The 22,671-nt window shown below is 35.7% G+C and overlaps 1 protein-coding gene across 2 annotated transcripts; it reads left to right on the top strand.

The window, feature by feature from the left end:
- The first annotated feature begins 2,703 nt into the window (after positions 1–2,703).
- On the top strand, positions 2,704–19,592 carry LOC127857793 (histamine H1 receptor-like). 2 transcript variants are annotated; one of them, XM_052394463.1, is made up of 2 exons: positions 2,704–3,096; positions 16,882–19,592. In XM_052394463.1, the coding sequence occupies exon 2, from the start codon at positions 16,902–16,904 to the stop codon at positions 18,405–18,407; it is 1,506 nt and encodes a 501-aa protein (XP_052250423.1). In that variant the 5' UTR covers positions 2,704–3,096; positions 16,882–16,901; the 3' UTR covers positions 18,408–19,592. The 2 variants fall into 2 exon arrangements, with proteins under 2 accessions (XP_052250423.1, XP_052250422.1); XM_052394462.1 differs by lacking the exon at positions 2,704–3,096 and adding an exon at positions 15,483–15,547.
- The last annotated feature ends 3,079 nt before the right edge of the window (positions 19,593–22,671 follow it).

Here is a 22,671-nt window from a genome sequence, read left to right on the forward strand (position 1 = left end):
ACTCAATATTTAGGTCCATGAAATTGTGTATAGAAGTCAAAGACCGTTTTTGCAAGCCCTAGATGAAAGTCACGCGTTAAAGTTTAGTTAAGAAGTCTTTATTTTTCATCCAAGCTACCTCGTGCTCAATGTCAACTGATACAAAGTGAGTCCATTTCCCAAATATTCGGTCGTACGGACATAGTAATTTAAGTTTGAAACAGTATTATACATATACTATATATTAGTAATATATACTTGTGGACTGTTCAGGCTAATATTGAATTACTAAGTTCGTAATACGACCGGTCTTGTCAATATTTATGTGCTATACACACGCGTACAAATCGCAACAATACAGTTCAATTGATAATCACGTATAAAGAATACACATTCTTACACAGCATACAATGAAACATTAATCAGCCTTAGACATAAAACAACTATCTCTAAGGTCATCGGCATAGCGTTTTCATTTATTGATTAAGACAAACTAATTTAAAATAATGAGTCGATTTAGTCCCAATTTAAAAGTGTGTGGGAATAAATTTTTTTTACAAAATGCACTTAGTGGTATATATTGTAATGCACTTAGTGGTATATATTGTAATGCACTTAGTGGTATATATTGTAATGCACTTACTGGTATATATTGTAATGCACTTAGTGGTACATATTGTAATGCACTTAGTGGTATATATATATATATATATATATATATATATATATATATATATATATATATATATATATATATATATATATATATATATATATATATATATATATATATATTGTATTGCACTTAGTGGTATATATTGTAATGCACTTAGTGGTATATATTGTGTCCTCACTTAGTGGTTTATATTGTAATGCACTTAGTGATATATATTGTGTCCTTCATTTGATGTTATAAGCTGTAAAAGAATTCTGATTTTATAATTATTTTCAAAGAAATAAAATAACAGAAGCATGTCTATATTTAGTTTAAACCTATCTATTTTTAGCTCGATTGCATCGAAAGCCTTTGGCTTATATAAACGCTTTCAAGTCCGTTTCCTGGGCCTAGAACCAGTACTTGGTGTCTTTGGGTGAGATATAAAGAACGCTCCCACGGTGGGGAGCACCCGTGACCTCCCGGTCGCTAGGCGGACACCATATCCATTACACCACGGCGACCTTTTGTATCTATATTTGTTGCTACTGTCGATCAAATTTCAACAAAGCATGTGCTATAAGAAATAATTGAACAAGATTTTATCTCACCCTTAGAAACAAGCCTTCAGTCGCATACCACCCATTTCTTGCGTAGTTTGAGCTATCTAAATATTTATCCCCCCCCCCCCCCCTTCGAAGAATAGGGGTAATATTGTTAGTTTAGACTTTATCCAAGCAGTTTGTTCACATAAGTTTGACTTTATCCATAAAAGAACTCGGCATTCTACGAAATAATTAATATTAACCCAGTTATTCGTTCGGCATTGTATAAACTAATTGACATCGAGGACATTCCTTAATTATCCTCGAATGGCACAAATGCACACTATATTTCATCGCGATCATTCAAACAACTAGTTAAACAATATGACAAACGGAGAGGTCAGACAAACAGGCGGCCATACATTTTCTACGTAGCTTAAGCATAAAATGCTTTTTTTGGAATTCAATATTTTATTCCATCGTAAACATTATATTTTGCATATCACATAATATGTTTAAAATTCTCACAAATAGTATATCTGATAAACTTTTTTTCGATATAAGTTATGGTACATAGCATCTTAAAAGACTATGATGGTTGGTGTGAATAAATTATGTTTGAAACAGTGCCAATATCAAACATGATTTAAAAGTTAACTAATATGGAATCAGCATGAACTGTTTTACTGTAATGCATTTTGAATTGCGCGCTAAATTTGACCATACATGTGAGAATTTTAAAGAAGTCGCCGATCAGTCAAGAACAGTTTTCCGTAGTTTTGTACCGAATCTGCACTCTATCATCTGGTATACTCAAAACACACTGAATGAATGATGAACAAGGATGATAATGTGACGAATAAGCGGGAGTCATTTCCCCGACGTACCTGGATCATAAATGTGTTTCCACAGGCTCCTTTTAACGATACCAAAAGTTTTGAGTTCACCGCAAACTATATGTAGCGCTAACTTACGCATGTGCCTACATGAGGGGGTCGTAAAAATACTGTCTAAATAGTGTTTCTACATTTGTATTATGGTACTGGAATGTTCATTAACCCATTTATGCCTAGCGTCTAGAAAAAAGGCATTGGCAAACAGCGTAGACCCTGATGAGACGCCGCATGATGCTTAATTTCTGTAAGAAATATTCTTAATATAGAAATAAATATACTAAACATCCCTAATTTTGGAAATAAATTGATGTAATTTAGAAGGAAGGGAGAGTCCACTAGGCATTAATGGGTTAACTAGCCCAATAACTTGAGCATCAGTGAGCACATAGTACGGGTGTTAAACGATGTAAAAGTAGTTAAGTAACTTATATAAACGTAATAATGAAGAAAAATGAACGAAAAGAAAAGGCGTTAGCTTTCACGGTAATAATAAGCAAAACTATACTTAGTATTATATTTTTAAGAAAAAAAACCCGAACAACACTTGTTTTCTGCGGACCAGTTCAATTTCCGATATGATGTTGCGAAAGACACAGTTGAGAAAGCCGGAAAGCAGGCAAGAACGGTGTTCCGTAGAAGTCATTGAAACGCTCTGTTTCGCTGTAAATGTCACCACGCATACATAAAACGCACAAATAAAGCACATTGAAGAAATATGAACATTAAGCGATGTGACTAACAAGCGGGCGTCCATTTCGACGTAAAGACGCATGAGTCGGCAATTCATACATACGTTAACGGAGGCGGTAAACACAAATGTGTGAGACAATTATGGCGAATTAATTACTGTGACTGAGAGTGACGTATTTTTTTGTATGTATTTGCTCAAACCGGACATACTGATGAACTGCAAAACATTTACGACTGTTGATAGAATTGATGAACTATACTGAAATGTCTGAAAGGGTGCTAAATAAGGATTAAAATCGTCCTGACTTATACGAGCATACAGTCATTACAGGTAAGGTTCATTTGATAATGTCAAGCATTTACTACCATAAATGATAATAACTTGATCATAAATGATGCATTTTAACCGCTTTCTTTGAAAAAGTTGCTTAATTCATGTGCGCAAAGTGTCATACAAGATTAACCTGTGCATTCGGGGACGACACTCTCCGCTTTTCATGCAATTTTTCGTTTATAGAACTTTCTTTTAAACGAAAATCCAGTGTATGCGGAAAGTATCGTCGCTGATTAGCCTTCACGGGCAGCACAGGCTAGTCTGAGACAACGCCTTACGCACATGCATTAAGCCCAGTTTTTCCAGAACAATGCTCAATTATTCAAACATAAAACTCACTGTTCCTGCTGAAGAGCATAATATTGTTTTAAAGAGATCAATTAATTAATGCAGCTAAAGGTATAATAGAATCTGAATCAGAATGTTAATTTCTTTATCTTACCGATGATGATGATGATGATGATGATGGTGGTGGTGATGATGATGATGATGATGGTGATGGTGATGATGATGATGATGATGATGATGATGATGATGATGATGATGATGATGATGATGATGATGATGATGATGATGATGATGATGATAATGATGATCATAATGATGATTATGATGATGACTTGGAGGACGATACGGATTTTGATGAGGGCGATTATGATTTTTTTACAAATGTAATAATTTGAAAGTAAAATATCATGAACGCGTTTACGACGATTACAGCTAAGTTTCATATTAAATTGTCAGTTCTCATCGCAGATTGAAATGTTACATTTAATACACACCAATTTTATCAAACACGCATAATACGCAGTCATTTTTATCTGACATTAACGTGTGCCAATAATGACGAATAGAACATACCGAAATTACAGGATTCACAAAAATCATTAAATAGTGACGTTCAAAACACACAGCCATACTAATCTTTTTATTTTTGTTTAATATAATACGTGAGTGATTTTCACAAGAAATAATACATTGGTATATATTTAACGTTGGCACTTATACTGACAATGGTTGCAAATATATAATTTTATATAGCGTTCTGAGAATTTTGCTAAGCAAAAATGTAACCGTTTTGGTTTGCCCAGCATGATGGATCGAATTGTTATAAACAACTTTAGACCTTTATGAAATGACAACAATGATGTTTGTTCACCGATTGGGATTAGCAGCTGTAAATGTATTTGTTATACATTTCTAAGCTTTCTTATGTATGTATGTAACAAGATTAAAAGATCTAAAAAGATCTATGTATACATAATTAATGAAACAAAGTCAAGTGGACCAATGAATCACGTTCTAGGACTTAAAGGGGCCTTTTCACAGATTTTGGCATTTTTTAACTTATTCATTAAATGCTTTATATCGATAAATGTAAACATTGGATCGTAAAAGCTCCAGTAAAAAATCAAGAATAAAATTAAAAAAGGAAAAGAACATAGCCCGGACCAGGTTTCGAACCAGTGACCCCTGGAGTCCTGCCACAGTCCTGAAGTAAAAACGCTTAAGCCTACTGAGCTATTCCGCCGAGTACACATGCTGAACGTATTTTATACCTTATATAAGCAATATTCGTAGTTTCACAAAATTTAACGACAAAAACAGAACTCTCCAAATTATTCAATCGTTTCGCGTTGCAACGCTTTATAATTTTTAGGTTTTAAAATCGTCAAAAGAGGCATATAATGGCTCTTTTAGACCATGGTTAATGTTCAGTATTACTGTTTCCTTACAAATATCATAACTTAAACGAAAATTTGCGAATCTGAAACAACTTTTTTCAATTTTGTCAATTTACCAAAGCGTGAAAAGATCCCTTTAACGCATGTCCGTTAAATGGCGTTTGAGAAAAACCCGTGCAGTCCGCAATCGGGGACGACACTGCCTCTTCTAAATAATATCTGGTTTAGACGGACGGGCACTTTACGCGTACACAATATGCCCTGTTTTCCCGGAACGAGGCTCATATAATAGTTGGTACAATTCTCTATATCCGGACAATTTTCCACTCAAATGACGTAATGTGCTTTATGAAAAATTATGAGAGGAAATTATTAATGTCAGCTTTGTAACACAATTTATGTGTTACTAAAAAATCTGAGCACTTTATGAAGGGACTCCAGTTTCATGCCTTTAGTTATGTTAAACGCTGAATTGGCAATACTTAAAAATATATTGTAGTAGTAGAAGTAGTAGTAGTAGTAGTAGTAGTAGTGGTAGTAGTGGTAGTAGTAGTAGTAGTAGTAGTAGTAGTAGTAGTAGTAGTAGTAGTAGTAGTAGTAGTAGTAGTAGTAGTAGTAGTAGTAGTAGTAGTAGTAGTAGTAGTAGTAGTAGTAGTAGAAGTCGTAGTCGTAGTCGTAATCGTAGTCGTAGTCGTAGTGGTAGTGGTAGTGGTAGTGGTAGTGGTAGTAGTAGTAGTAGTAGTAGTAGTAGTAGTAGTAGAAGTAGTAGTAGTAGTAGTAGTAGTAGTAGTAGTAGTAGCAGTAGTAGTAGTAGTAGTAGTAGTAGTAGTAGTAGTCGTAGTAGTAGTAGTAGTAGTAGTAGTAGTAGTAGTAGTATTAGTAGTAATAGCAGTAGAAGTAGTAGTAGTAGTAGTAGTAGTAGTAGTAGTAGTAGTAGTAGTAGTAGTAGTAGTAGTAGTAGTAGTAGTAGTAGTAGAAGTAGTAGTAGTGGTAGTAGTAGAAGTAGCAGTAGAAGAAGTAGTAGTAGTAGTAGTAATAGTAGTAGTAGTAGTAGTAGTAGTAGTAGTAGTAGTAGTAGTAGTAGTAGTAGTAGTAGTAGTAGTAGTAGTAGTAGTAGTAGAAGTAGTAGTAGTAGTCGTAGTCGTAGTCATTGTCGTTGTCGTAATCGTAGTCGTAGTAGTTGTAGTAGTAGTAGTAATACTAGAATGAGGTAGTTAGTAGTAGTAGTAGTAGTAGTAGTAGTAGTAGTAGTAGTAGTAGTAGTAGTAGTAGTAGTAGTAGTAGTAGTAGTAGTAGTAGTAGTAGTAGTAGTAGAAGTAGTAGTAGTAGTAGTAGTAGTAGTAGTAGTAGTAGTAGTAGTAGTAGTAGTAGTAGTAGTAGTAGTAGTAGTAGTAGTAGTAGTAGTAGAGTAGTAGTAGTAGTAGTAGTAGTAGTAGTAGTAGTAGTAGTAGTAGTAGTAGTAGTAGTAGTAGTAGTAGTAGTAGTAGTAGTAGTAGTAGTAGTAGTAGTAGTAGTAGTAGTAGTAGTCGTAGTAGTAGTAGTAGTAGTAGTAGTAGTAGTAGTAGTAGTAGTAGTAGTAGTAGTAGTAATAGCCGTAGTAGTAATAGTTGTAGTAGTAATTTCAGTTTCTCGTCAAATGTAAATAATACTAAAATTGAATGAATATTTTATTTTAAGTTTATTGAGTGTAATAAAATTCTATATCAATGTTTTACAATATCGTGTTTAATTTGCTTGTTGGTTACTAAATGAAGCCCACTTGTGAATCGAACCAAATACAACCATTCATGCAAACGCAATATTGCGGATAATTGTACCCGCGAGCTAGTTGTTAGTATCGTTGTACGTCTTAACATTCGATTAATAGAAATATTGCGTTCGTATTAGGTTTTATTTCAATACGCATGCCAGAAGGTCATTAAAGGACAGGATAAGATTATATCCCGTGGTCCATGTTTAAAACATGTAAATATATATGTGCTTCGTCCTTGAAAAGGGGGCTTAATGCATGCTCGTTAATTGTCGTCCCAGATAAGCCTGTGCTTATCAGGGACTCGGTGACGACATTTTCCGCTTTTATTATATGATCTGTTTAAAGAAAGTTTCTTCTTAGCTAAAATCCTGTTTAGGCGGAAAGTGTCGCTCCTGATTGGCCTGTACTGACTGCTTAGGCGGAAAGTGTCGCCCCTGATTGGCCTGTACTGACTGCTCAGGCGGAAAGTGTCGCCCCTGATTGGCCTGTACTGACTGCTCAGGCGGAAAGTGTCGTCCCTGATTGGCCTGTACTGACTGCTCATGCGGAAAGTGTCGTCCCTGATTTGCCTGTACTGACTGCTCAGGCGGAAAGTGTCGCCCCTGATTGGCCTGTTCTGACTGCTCAGGTGGAAAGTGTCGTCCCTGATTGGCCTCTACTGACTGCTCAGGCGGAAAGTGTCGTCCCTGATTGGCCTCTACTGACTGCTCAGGCGGTAAGTGTCGCCCCTGATTTGCCTGTACTGACTGCTCAGGCGGAAAGTGACGTCCCTGATTGACCTGTACTGACTGCTCAGGCGGAAAGTGTCGCCCCTGATTGGCCTCTACTGACTGCTCAGGCGGAAAGTGTCGTCCCTGATTGGCCTCTACTGAGTGCTCAGGCGAAAAGTGTCGTCCCTGATTGGCCTCTACTGACTGCTCAGGCTACCCTGGGACGACACTTTACGGCCATGCATTAACCCACTTTTCACAGAGCATGGCTCATTTGTAAACTAGAGTTATTAAGCATCTGAACAAATAATAGTTGTCGACAAACAACGAACATTCGAAAATATTACAATTGCGACATTTATTATCATCATCATCATCATCATCATCATCATCATCGTCATCGTCATCATCATCATTATCATTATCATTATCATTATCATCATCATTATCATCTGCAGCAGTAGCAGCAGCAGCATTTTCATTATCATCATCATCGTCATCGTCGTCGTTGTCATCATCGGCAGCATCATCATTATCATTATAAGCACTATCGTTATTATCATGTATAACTAAACTAACAATAATAATTATAACAACACAAACACAAGCAAAATCATCATCTCCGCCGTAATCAACAACAACAATAACATTAATATGACCTACGCCCGAAGCATTATAATCAAGTGTCTTTTGATGGTATCTGTTTCCTGTTAGTTATTTTATATAGATTACTTTCATTTTCTGTATTCTGAGTAACTTTTGATGAGTCTTTGATTTGTTGGTTTCAGCTTATAATTATCTCGTTGGTTTTGTTTTGTTTTTGCCTAAACGTACGCTCGTACGCAAAAGTATGCGTTGTTTTCCTGAAACCAACAGCTGAAGAATATCTCTAAATACGTTTTGTTTATTAAGTTCTGGTATTGAAAATAGCGATAGCATACAATATTTTAATGATAATATTCAAATCAAAATGTTAAAAACGCCACCTATATTTAGCAAATATTAATGTATTAACTCATTAAATAAAAGTTATTTTTTATAACATGTTTTAATTTGTCCGCACATTTCTGTATAGAAAATTGCATTTTTGGAATATATGTTGGACGTTTCAAATCAGTTTCACTTGCAATTAATTATATTCCGTATAGGGCGCATTTTTTGAAAATTATCAGCATGTATACATACGGATGTATTCAGAAATCATTAGCTGGAAACAAATAGTTTCTATTTACTTCTGATTGAAATGTTTGCCGGTGTTTTACAAAGGTCGTTTCCGGTCAGTTTAACATCAATATTAAAGGGACCTTAACACGTTTCTGTGAAAAGGTCCCTTTAAAAAGGTCCCTTTTAAACAACAAATAATTTTCAAGCAATCGCCCACTGCTTTCACGCCTGTTTACGTAACAAGTCAGATTAATAGTATGAGTGTTTAATTTGCCATTTGTGAACATGCACATTGATCGAAACAAATTAAGAAATAGTCCATAGTATTAAGTACGATACCAAGTTTTGAACGCAATAGTTAAGTGTTGAAAAGTGTCTTTAACGTTAGTTCTTCTTTTAAATTGATTCATCATCAAAACAATGCTGAGAGGTCGCCAAATACTAGAGAGCCGGCAATCATCGCCACCCATTGTTCAGATATCTGATACCACTTGTCGCACTGAGGGCTACAGACTAAAGTATAACAGACACTTCTGGTGTTGCTTAATTATCTAGCTACTTCAAGTATATGCTTGCAATTGATGAGATTTAGGGTCAAACTGTTTCAAAGGAGTTGGCTCAATATGATTATGTAATGTTCAAGGTCGTGACAAAAGATAGGCAAATTTATTCATTGCCTTAGAGTTGCAACTTGGCGATGGCTCTGTACATCCACCACCACCGCAACCACCACAACCACCACCACAATAATCAATTTAAACTTGAAAAGATCAAGAAAGACCGAATCCAAGATTTTTTGCAAAATTCGAAAGTAACGAACGTGGATTTATTCAAATGTCAGTTGATTTGTTTATAATCTGAATCACACGTATATATGCGTATATTCTACTGATTTTGTTCGTCGCAACACAATCTCTAGCAGACAGTTGCTTAAATTACGAGTAATTAAAATGGGAAGCACATTTAGTTCAAAATACAATGTACCCATTTTCTCCACACTTAATTGCGCTCGATTGGTCATTGTCGGTACGGGTACTACTTACATGTACACCGGGTACATGTTTGTATACTTGCATGTACCCTGGGTACGATACATATACTAAAACGTACCTGACCGATATCTGACTGTACCCGAGTTTTATTCCCACCCAAAATCCGAGGTCGTAAAACGCGCTACCGATTACCGTAATTATGAAACAAACTTCTATTAAAAAAACTGCATCAACATGCTTTTTGAGTATGAGTTTCGGTAATATATGGGCCATTAAACAGAAAATTGGCATACGTATGAACATAATTAATTTAAAAAAATAGCCGACAACGACCGATGTAGCGGTAAAATTCCCGAGTACGTTTTAGTATATCTAACGTACCCGGGGTACATGTAAGTATACTTAAGTGTACCCGGGGTACGTGTAAGTAGTAACCGAGCCGACAATGAACAATCGATCCTTAATTGCTTAGGGGAAACCATGCTTTCATTCTGTATGCTGATCTAAACTTGATGATTGATAAGTCTCAGATATATCCCAATTTGAACCGCATTGTCCATATAATATTTTATGAGCTCACTTTTCCTTAAACACAATATTAAGCAAACAAATGCTAAATATAATTTATAACTTTTCCTTAAACATATATTAACAAATCATAAATTGATGGGAGAAAATGAAGTGATTTCGGTATTTCGAGATTTAGAATATATTATTCTGGGATACATGTTTCTGCAGTGTAAACATTTTTGTCCATGAATATTAAAATGATCACCATTTTAAAAAGTAAAACAGAAAAACCATTTTCGAATTTTGTTACTCAATTATTTTGGTCAACTGGTCGAAATTTGTATTTTTATCTTCTTTTTTGTTTCATTCGGCAGACTCTTTCTTTGGAAAAGTTCCCATACAACAAACAAAAATATCGGCCTTATTTGTTGCATTTTTAATTGTCAAGATGCTTCTAACTGAAGTGTCCCTTTCAAAGTCTTAGTTTTGATGAGATAATTAGCCGACAGACGAACAAAGAACGCCAATTGTATATTAGTCCAATTATCAAAGTATTTGAAGGGTATCGATTAGATTATGGAAGATATTTACTACTTGATAGATTGAGCGTCGCTCTGAGAAAACCGGGCTTACTGCATGTGCGAAAAAAGTTGTGTCATATTAGCCAGTGCAGTCAGCACTTGATATCAGAGATATAATATTCCCAAAACAAACATTGTCCGAAAGACACACTGACAATGCTTTGAATGCATGGGATTGCCCTATTATACCGTGCATAAAGTTACCTACGTATTATAGCATGGGCTTAAACACTCAGAAACAAAGTGAAAATGGCTATGTGAATACAGCATAAAACAGTAACTCGCAGTCTGTTCAGGTTCTACGCTGTTTGCTGCTCATGAGTATCTAAGGGTTGGAAATGAAGCCTTGAAAACTTTAATGCAGTAAGAAGGGTCCTTAGTTAAATTTAACTTTCTAAGGGACTTCAAGTCCGTCAAAATACGTATCGAAGTGGTAAAGGTTAAAGATGTGTTTGCAAATACTTTTAAATAATTTCATATGTTTGACTTTCTTTAACAGAAAGCATATTCCAAAGTTGTCCTTGACTACACGATGGTTGTGAGGATTAGCATTCGATAAACTTTAGTGAGAATATTAAATTTGCACCCAAACAAACTGCGGAAATAGTAATTTGGCTATCTTTAACACATTTAAATATGGCGCTGTAAAATGAGTGCCAATATGCCACACCTAAGCAGGGGCATATAGATGTAGATGGCCGAAATGTGAACTTACAATAATGGACAAAATACCCATGTTTATATGAAATAAATTGACCTGTTTGGTACTTATTGACATTATAAAGTTGTTCCTAGCATGATACTAGTACACGCCAAAACCGCGAATGTATTAAAAAACCTACCGTTTTTTTCGGGGTATAAGACGCAACGTTTTAACACACAAACGTTACATTCATCTTACTAGCCGAAGCGTCTGATTTATGGACAAGTAAAAGAAAAAAGATCTATCATTTTTTTAAATTCAGAATTGCAAAAAAGCGCGAGTGATAATCATTACCGGTAATTTGATTGCTATTTTATTTAAAAATTGAGCTTTGCACGGAAATCAGGTGAGGGAGACCTATTTAACTGTGTAGCTTTCGGTAAAACTATATTTGTAAATTCTCTAATCTCTATTAAACTCTTCACACAACCCGTTATTAATAATACAATTCGTGTTTTACGGCACCAAAGCACCATAGATGGTAACAGTTGCGAATGAGATATGTGTGCATAAATCCGTGCCACTATGCATCGATTATTTCATTGGTTTATTGTAGTTTTATGGCTTTGTTATACCTACCACACTAATCCCTTCAGTGTACATGTCCGTGATCCAATCATGGCCAGTTCCGTAAGTGACTGATCATAGCTAACGGGTGTAATCCTCCTGGAAATTGTGCTTTTCATGCATAATATTATTAACGTGTTTTAAATAATAATATAGAATCAATTACAAATATAATACAATTATAAATGATTTGTTGAAATCCCAAATAAGAATAATAATTTGTAATCCGAAACACACTTCCACTTAACCTATAAATTAGCCGTATTCTGACTGACTTTAATAAATTAAATTTAAAAATTAATAAATTAAAATATAATTTGATTATCATTATAAGTTGTGTGGATGTGATATTGTTATTTTTCATCAGCGATCGAAAGTGTAGGAGGCGCATTGAATCAATTTTAAAACAATGCCCTAAAAAGCGGAAAACATTTCAATCTTTAAAAGTTGTGGTAGAGCTAATTTTCTTTAACATTAAATTAATTTTCGTTTCGCTTACATTAAATGACAATATCAATATGGACAACATGTGACAATATGCGTCAAGTACGTGGACAAAATTCGAAAAATGTAAAAAAAAGAGAGGATGCGTCTTTGACTAAGATTTTGGTGCGATATACTAGTATAATGCAAAAATACGGCATTTGCCAAAATAACGCAAAGGTAACGGTCCACTTCGTGCATTCACCTGCAAGGTTTTATTACCGTAATCAGGTTGTAAAACACGCGTATGGTGTGTCAACGGATTAATGCACATAGTTGCAATTCTAATAAAAGGCCATGGTCCTTTCCGAAGGGTAGTAAAAATAAGTGAAAATCTGGTGTCCGAAAATATGAGTAACGCAAATAACAATATTTCGTGAAAGAGCGGTTGACCGAGTAATTTCGGTATATGTTTTACAAATTACTTGTTGGAATGACTCTAAATGCTTAGTTCAAACAAAGTAGTGTGACTGAGACAAGGCGCCACAACCGACGACGTTTTCGTCTGGGTTGATAATGATGATTCCACTGAGCCTCGTTCTTGGAAATCTGGGCTTAATGCGTGCGCGTTTAGTGTCATCCCAGATAAGTCTGTGCGGTCCACACAGTCTAATCAGGAACGACATTCTCCGCCTAAACTGGAACTCCTATTAGTGAAAAATTCCATAACGGGAAAGTGTCGTCCCTGATCGGTCTGGACAGACTACATAGTTTCTTGTTTTAATAAATAACGTGTATACAGTATTTAAATACGTCTATATTTAAAAAAAAAACTGTCTACATGCACCTTAATTCGATGACTGTTAATTTTTTCCGACAGTATTGATTATTTTCTTTATAAATACAGCAAATCTGTTCTCCTTGTGAACAAAACAGGATACTTAACTACTCTTGGTGAAGTGACTTTGACATCACTTGTTTGACAGGTATATGTACACACAACGACATATCTTTTAAGCTGGGTTCCCACTGCCGATCAGATCAACTCGATCAAGCCCGACCAAGCGGTCGGGTACTGGTCTGGTACACATAACGACATATCTATATCGGTAAATGATATTTGCCATTTGCATTCATTAACATCACTTAATAATAATTTGTGCTGGTCATACAAACGTTAAATATAAATACTAATCTAGTTCATGGTAAACATGAACACATAATGAACGTTCTATTTAGACAGGATGTTTCTGAATGATTTAATACGGACTTTAGCGTATAATGTATGAGTATGCTTGCATATCAAAGCGTCATCTCAAATATTAAAGGAAAATGAAGTGTATTCGCTGCAAAATATTTCTTTCGTATGAAACACTTTTTTTCTAATTTATGAGAGCGCTTAGTTCGAATCGAATGAAGTTCCGGATACATTCCACTAAATCACTAAGCATCCATTCGAAGTAATGCATATTTTTAAAGAGTTTCTTTTCTCTTCTGATTAAAAAAACATTAAGCGATCGCACAATGCCTTTTGTGGCTATTTCCTTTATCATATGTGTGTGTGTAACATTTTGGTGGATTTCATTCGGCACTACGTCGAGAGATGATCGTTTTGGGGTGCGTTTGTACTATTGTCCAAATCCTATTGGTGAAACTATGCTTGCCGTGGAATTTGCATATGGGCGAACGGGAGGTTATAGAAGTTGTATGATATATCTCTTTCTTTCAATGACCGAACGTAGTCTACTTACTTCTGTAATAGCCTAGGTGAACCTGTCCGAAATTAGTACAGTCCGAATTATATTACAAGAGCTTTTGTCATAATTGAATAGTACTTACAGTATATTAAGCATAGCTTTCATCTAGTTATCCATTTCTTTTGGATCCAGCTTACATTTAATGAAGCCAACCATTGTTTTTTATGAGAATTTTATTGTCTGTGCATCTTAGGCTGGCGCTTAAGATTTTGAATCTGATCGCCATTTGCATTCTTTATCTCTGACGTAGGAATATATTGTTTACATTGATATTTGTATATGTCATAGCTGAAATTATAATACTTGCAATATGTGCCTCCATATAGGAATTCTTATAATAATTTAGAATAACATGTCAATCAAATCAGTTTTAAGTCCGTTAAAGTCACACCTATGCTGCACTATTTTACAAGTTGTGTGGCGTAATGCTGGAGAGCTTTAGAGACCTCAAACCTTTTAAAGTCATTATAACTGGGAAATGTTTTGTGTAGTTATTTTAATGTTTTTGTTATCTATGAGAAACGCTGATTTATATTGCGGCATATGTTAATTAGTGATTCAGTATTGTTCACAATAATATTTTTTCTTGTAATAGTTTAACCAAAGTACCGCCTCGGTACTTCCAGCATCTGACTTTGCATTCTGGAATCTGATTGGCTGCCAGCAATGCAGCATTCGGTTCCAGCATCTTGATGTTCCAGCATCTTGATGCCTACATAAGGTGCTCAAACCAGTCAATCGGGGTCAGTTAGCTTGCCAGCAACAAGTGTCATCTATTATTATAAATACGTGCCAAAATGTCTTTCAAAATGTCGAACTCAAACAGAAGTGTCAATGGTAATTCATTAGTTTAGTAGCAATAATATTCTTTAATGTTTATTTGAATTTCAACACGTATTTAAAGTATAGTCAACTAATGCAACTGGCCCCATTGACAACTTTGAACGCGACTACTTTGCAACATAAATAAGTTTTACGACATTTATTTATTATTAAGAAATAACATGCACGCAATAAAATCATTGAGACGTTAAAAGTTGTTCATGTTTAATGAGTACATCCCGACACAAGGGCCCGCTCGACCTAGAGACACCCCTGGGTGCTTACACTTCCATATACTGAAGGGACATCACTGGCTATCATGTGTACACGCGAACCATTTACAAATAATATACGATTACTAATAACACAATCGTTATTAGTTGACCTATTTCATTATGGTTTTATTTGATTTTTTAAAAATGTGTTTAAGTATTTATGGACATTCTCGAATTATCCTCCTGAACAGATCGGAGGCTTTCTAGCTTTACTTTTCTTTGAGTAGTCTATAATTTAAATCTGTAAGTTAATATCTCGAAAATATATGAGAGATTTTATACATCTCAATGTCTTAAACGTTCAACTATTATTTAAAACGATGGTCTTAACTTAATTGCCTGTCGCATCTTTTGCATCGATAATAACATAAATATCTATGTCCGTTACTTTGTCATTTCATCAATTCCAGAATGCCAGCCATCATATTCCCACAAATCCATTCAACGTTCCGAAAAAATGTTCAACCGCCTTTGTTTAGGAAACACTAAACACATAACCTTACAAAGTATGTAATATTAAGAGTACTTTTTAGGTCAAAACATGTTTTAAGATGAATGAGTACATATACATTATCTGTCAATTTACTTTACATTTAGTTCTTATAGCAGTAACAGTGTTTGGGTGTTACTATAGACACTACACCATTTAATGCCTAAAACCTTCTGACGCTCTATTTTTATTCTATTTATTCAATGTCTTTTTATTAGTTGTAAGTATACTTAATGTTGTTTAATGTTGGTTTATTTTTTTAAGTATTTTATTTGAATAACATTTCTTTGCAATTGGATATCGATTACATTACTTCAATGTCGATTTTATCATCGAACTTTGCATTTTTAGCTTTACCAATTACTACCTTAAACATATATTCATTAATACCGGTAATCTAATTGTTTAGAGCATGCATCGGAAACAAACGTTTGTATTTGTGCGCGTTTAAGTCGTTGTCGATGGTACAGGGTTGTGTTTAGGGCTTTTTGGTTCTGCGTCTATTGGTTTTACTCTGTGTCCGATGGTTTGAGAATCGACCACTCAACCCCAAATAAAGGGTCAAGTGCTATAATAAGATTTCTTTCTGGCTGAAACAGTTCAAGTTTTGCTTTATTTTAAAACCAAAACTTATGAGCTGTGATCCGTGAAAAGGGGGTTTAATGCATGTGCGTAAAGTGTCGTCCCAGATTAGCCTGTGCAGTTCGCACAGGCTAATCAAGGACGACACTTTCCGCTTCAATAATATTTTTTGTGTCAAGTAAGTCTCTTCTAAGCAAAAATCCAGTTTAGGCGGACTGCACAAGCTAATCTGGGACGACACTTTACGCACATGCAGTAAACGCCCTTTTCGCAGAGCTAGGATCATAATTATATTAATGCATCGTCTTGGCCTTTCTACACGCCATTCACGCGCAAATAATATCATAATTATCGAGGTTAAAGCAAAACAATCGTCTTATTGAACCATTTATAGAACATTATTTGAACGAACGTTCCCAGCTCACAACTTAAGTACAGCTTTTATCCATCACCGTAACGGACACAACACGTTCCATCCACGTGGAGAGCGCAGACGTTGGACGTTGTCTGGTTAACGCTCGCTATATGTATACTATACGAGAACATGTATTCGGACTCGCATTTTGTGAACATATATCGGTCAAAGTGTGCATGGTGACATTTTTTTCAATAGTTTAAAGCAAAATCAATGTTCTGTTTCGTGTTGTTTCTTGTTTTCTCAACATGTACAGTATAGTGTTTTTTGGTTTTTTGGTAAGATTAAAACACCATGCAAACAATTACGTGTACATTTTATTTGTTGTTACACGTGTTTTGTATTTATTTCAGAAAATTGTATTAGCGGCATCATGGAAAAGAGTGACAACGACACAATTCGACTGATGTCGTCATTTGGTCTTCTCAACGACATGAACGCCGCGGAGAGTCAGCGGCTGATACCAACGGCAATTTTTCTCAGCATTATCGCCGTGCTCGGAATCCTCGGTAACGCGTTGGTTATCCATATTTACCGTACCCGATACAAGCTCTCCAACGCGAAAATCTTCATCGTTAGCGTTTCCGCCGTGGACATGTTCTCGTGTTGTATCGCTATACCGTTCGAGATCATCTTGCTCATGGACCAGTTCACGTTTGAGCACGCGTGGATGTGCAAAAGCTCGAGGTTCTTCAACACGCTCGGTACGTGCTCGTCTTCTTTTATCTTGTTCTTCGTCGCCGTAGACCGATTTCGAAAGGTGTGCAGACCTTTTCAGAGGCAAATAACTCCCAGATTTGCGACAATATTATGTATTATATCGGTGGCAATGGGCGTGGTGGTGGCTCTTCCAGCGTTCTGGGTGTACGGAAAGAAAACGTTTGAGGTGAAGCAGGATACTATAGACGAGGCGGTGATTGGGTCCGAATGCTCCACGGCTGATGCCATGAAAGGTTCTATATTTCCTTTAATTACCACAGCTATGTTTAGCATTTTGTTCGTTACCGGAATTGTAACGATGTCCGTTCTGTATTGTCTGATTGGATGCAAGATAAAGAAGCAATCTAAAAAGATGCGACAAATGATGGTGAGAAGTATGTCAATTCCTATGACGTCATCAATTTGTGTGGAAAATGGAGTTAATATTCCTGGAGAAATCGATCCTGGGCGACACAAACACGAGGACGTCATTTCGCGCAAAAACAATGACACTAAAAAGCAGAATGAACGCAAAAAACGCAAATCGGAGAAAAGCACGAATGAATCGTGGACTAGGGATGGGGAGGTTTCTTACACAAGCTACGAAAAGGAAGAACACGCCGAAGTGAATGGGTGGAAGACAAAACAAACAGACAAGCAGACCAAAGTCAGTGATGATAAAGACGTGACTACTAAAGATACAAATTATAACTATGAACAATCCGAGCGTGTCAAAGCAATTGAAAGCACGGGGACTTCGGAACGCGTCAATGAAAATAAAGGCACAGGGACATTAAAAAGGCAGTTATCAAACGCCGGAAGTCAGATTGTTCACGTCCTTCGGCGGATAACGTCTCACACGTCTGACGAAAAGTTAGACTCGGCAAGGAAATCGCAATGCCTTAAGGAAGCCAGGGCGAGAAAAACAGCCTTCATTATGTTTCTTATCTCTCTTGCCTTCATTCTGAGCTATCTCCCACACCTGATTCTAATGGCGACTCGTGTCGTAAAAAGCGAATTTATTGAACAACTCGGCGACGCCGGACGAGCGACGTACAAGTTTTTCTTGCGCTCGTATTTCCTCAACTGTGCTATTAACCCTGTAATTTACGGCCTTTGTGATGCACGGTTTCGCCTTTATTGTAATGAATTCTTCAGTCGTTGTTTTTCTAGGGAATAACCGACCGTGCCACGAGGCAAAGAGAAGTCTTGATGAACTATATAATAGTTAAAATACGTTTTTCTTTGATATTTTGTTGAAAACTGTCGTATAATGCTTGTGACAATCAATAGCCAATGTGGGTTATCGGATCATGGTCTTGTTTAAAATGGTAACTAACGGAAATGAGCGAAAGACAACATGTTTTGTGATTAGGAAATGTCTTTAAAATGCCTACAACTTACACGTTACAAATTCTGGTTCCAGTATTAAATGGAATGAATTAAACAACACATTCAAAAATTGCGCCAGAGTATGAGAGGGTTTATACTTGTGGATGCAATTTTTTTCTATTTTGCTTTTTTGTGCACGAGATACACAATCCGGATGTGAAATTATTTGGCTTGTATTGCTTCCAAATTTCCCGGGTTCGAGTACCGAGAAGACAGTCTTTTATATTTAACTTTTATTCAGCTTGTTTTATTGCCCTTATTATGATTGAAGACGTTTTCAAGTATCACATATTTGATATATTTTACAAATTTGAATGATATTTTCCAAAAACGCGAAAAACAATGACCAAGCCCCCTGTATGCATGTGATATATTCGCTCCAACTTTACAATTTAATATTTAAAATTGTTGTAAGTTGTGTTTTTTTAGCTGGTTTTGCATTTTCGGGCATTATGCGTTCGAAAATCCTTAATTTTGTATATACTTTTAATAGCTTTGTGCTCGAACGCTGATTCATATATATGTATAATACTATTATAAGGTATGTTCAATTACCATGAATACCATATGCAAAAAGTATTTCAATCATTGACTCAGTGTTATGAAGTCTCATCTTCACGCGAGCTACACTTCGTTAACATGAACTCTTTATGAAGAAAATGGATAATAGAAACTATTTTAACCTTTGGTCTTTTTATTGTTTATGTTTTTATTTATCGACAACAGCTACACGTTTATAATATGGATTCTTATTATGATCAAATATCATGGGACATCCTTATGTTTATATGATTTAAATGCGAATTTAATTACATACGAATTTTATTGTAATGCATTTAATGCTAAACGAGACAATATGACTCATTTAATAGGACAACAAGCCGTCAATTGTTGTTCACGAAAATGACGAAGGACCGCTCGTTATGTTGAAAATTTTGTACAAGTTAAATGAAAAACAAGTTTGAAAGTTTTACGAGCGTAAAGTTCGTTCTTGTGTGACCTTGAACTTGTTCGAAGTCACAAAATCCCACAATGTTTACAATTGATTCACAGTTAATGTTACTTTTTTCAGTAAAATAGGATGCCTTGCATACTAACAATAAAGATGTAATAAACGTGTTAAGGAAGTTTACTTCTTTACATCATTCAAAGTTAAACAAACATGTTGACAGCTTTCTCTATGCGGTAAAAGAGATCAGAAAAGTGGTGTCTCTGATTTGCCTGCGTGGACTGCACAGGCTAATCCGGGACGACACTTTGCACACATGTGAACTCTGTTTTGACAGAACGAGGTTCCAATGTTTCAGAGAGTTACGAACATTTAATAACTGCAATACTACATCGATGAATGTTGGGCGGAAATTTTATGGGAGATTTAGTTAAAACTTTTCTTTGTTTCTACTAGGATATATCAACACAAATTAAACGTGTACGTTAGAACTTCTTTTCTCGTTAGCCTTTATTTTCTTTTGACAAGTTCTGCTTTAATTATGATGTTCATTGACCGATTTCTTTGCAAAATATTTATTATTATTATTGAAAGTTCATTTTTCGAATTTATATTCGAACAGAGCACACACTATCGAAAACTAGCAATACCTAAGAACTCTGTTCAGTAGAATATTAATATTTTTATTTTTATTTTAGGCATTGCGAGCTTGCATGCCACAACATATGATAGAGATGTAAATAATAAAAAACTCGCTTCGGAGCGATTGCATTAAAGTGGTCGTATTGTGACAAAATGCCATCCATGAAAAGCCATTTTGAACTGGCCCATGGGGTCCGTTTCTTAAAAAAATGTTTAGGAATCGGTGAAAAGGGGGTTAAAACATTGTGTAGCGTCTTTTTACATTTTTATGAAAATAATGTAGTCCATTAATGATTGCGAAGAACAAATGGTCACCAAAAATTAAATTAATCTGGGGTTACCGATTGTGATTGCCGAATTGGTTATAGGATAAACAAATGCCCCAAACACCTTTTCAATTTGATATGTTTACATTTCCCTATGGCTTTGGTTTCTGAAGATTTTTCGAAAAGCATTTGCTGCTTTTATTTTCAGTTTGAACGCAAAAATCACGAAACTATTTTGCTAACAATTAAAAAAATGTATGATAACTATTTATGTAATTGAAGTGTGTTCATTTAGATTTCTATCTCTCCAAGCATGTTCATTAACTAGCATTCTAGTCATGACTTTGACTACCGGTAATTCCCAGTAAATTATTTGTTTGGACTACATCTTGCGTATACAGTGGATTATACACTATCATATACCTATAGCTTTTCTGCCATCAATAGTATATTCCCTAAAATTAAATACGAAGATTTCAAAGCAGCTACTGACGCTTTCTGTTTCCGAATTTTAGTAGTGGGGCTACACGTCAATACAAGTGTACGGTCGACTTTGGCAATTATCGTTATTACCAAAACACATTACTCGAGAATGTAATGGGCATCAGCGCCAAGCCTTAAAGTTGTTTGTCACATAAAATAGCTCGTGATGCTTTTTTTGGTTCTTAACAAGTAATATGCAGAAAAAAAGAATATGATAAATGGAAAATGACATCCGAATGGTGTTCTGGGAACGTGTACCGCACGCAAGATCGAAAAATGTAGTTTCGACAAACAATCTTCGTCGTAATTATTTTTATAGCCGTCGTAATGATTTGTATATCGGTCGTTATGATTTCATATTCGCCTTAATGATTATATAGATAGTATGAGCAATAACAGTACGTACAAGATGTCACTACATAAATGGGTGATATCATGGTAACGACTGCAGTATTAGCAGCTCCGTCATACCTTGAAGTTATAGGCATAACGAAAATATTGTTTACTCTTCATTAATGATTTGGATGATTTCATTTAATAATAAATGTTACTTTCAGGAATCACCGTACTTAATATTAAACCGTGCTCTATGAAATGGGGTTTTAATGCATGTGCGTAAAGCGTCGTCCCAGATTAGCCTGTGCAGTCTGCACAGGCTAATCAGGGACGAAACTTTCCGCCTTAATAGGATTTTTGCTAAGATGAGACTTTATTTAAACAGAATATCATAAAAGTGGAAAGTTTCGTCCCTGATTAGCCTGTTTTGACTGCACATGCTAATCTAGGACGCCACTGTACGAACATGCATTAAGCCCCCTTTTGCACACAGCACGGCCCATAACGGACCGAATCTCAGTTAGAGAGCGCTTGTCCACATATCCGATGACCATGGGTTCGATATCCTGTCTACATACACATAATTTGTGTGGGCATTGGTTATGAAACCCTTGTAAGTTGTAACCGCTATTGCCCCCGTACCAGATATGGCACAGATACTGGAATATATATGTGCACTAAGTAACGGCACACCAGCTTACCCAGGGAACTAGGATTAAGTTCACTTACCGCCGTTGCATGACTGTAATGTTGTTGAACACGGTGACAAATCCCTAACCACCAGCCCCCCCCCCCCTTCCTAAAATAACAAACAAAAAAACCAAACAAAACAAAACAAAATAACAAGACACAAAATAAAAAAACGCACAACAACAAACAAGGCCAACACAATTCAAACCGCGGTGTGCAAACAACAAAGTGATACCTTTTTACTGTGCTATCTTTTAATATGTATATTGTTATACATGTTTTTAACCAGATTTAAATGTCGTTGGAATCGAAACAGCGACACCAACAGAACCGTGTATTTTTTTAATCGAAACTCAAAGTTTACGAGCTAAAGCTATTAAAACCGTCTAAGACGTTGTTGACAAACGTGTGTGTCACACAAAAATGATCAAGGGCTTGTTGAAAGACGTTTTTTTTTTCATGTAAATGTTGTACTAACATCTCGGTATCACAAGTACACCAGTTACATGATACCAAATGTCAAGTTATGTGTCATTCACGACAGAAGTCCAGAAGTCGGGAGTCTATATTTCACTACTTAAGTATTTACGATTGTTTCCACTTTAAGGTACTTTTTTCAATAAGGCGCTTAAGCTTGGACAAACTGAATAATATTTATGGCGTTAAAAGTATAGTCAATTTTGTTT

This window comes from Dreissena polymorpha, chromosome 14 (assembly GCF_020536995.1).
Source record: "Dreissena polymorpha isolate Duluth1 chromosome 14, UMN_Dpol_1.0, whole genome shotgun sequence".
Lineage (NCBI taxonomy): Eukaryota > Metazoa > Mollusca > Bivalvia > Myida > Dreissenidae > Dreissena > Dreissena polymorpha.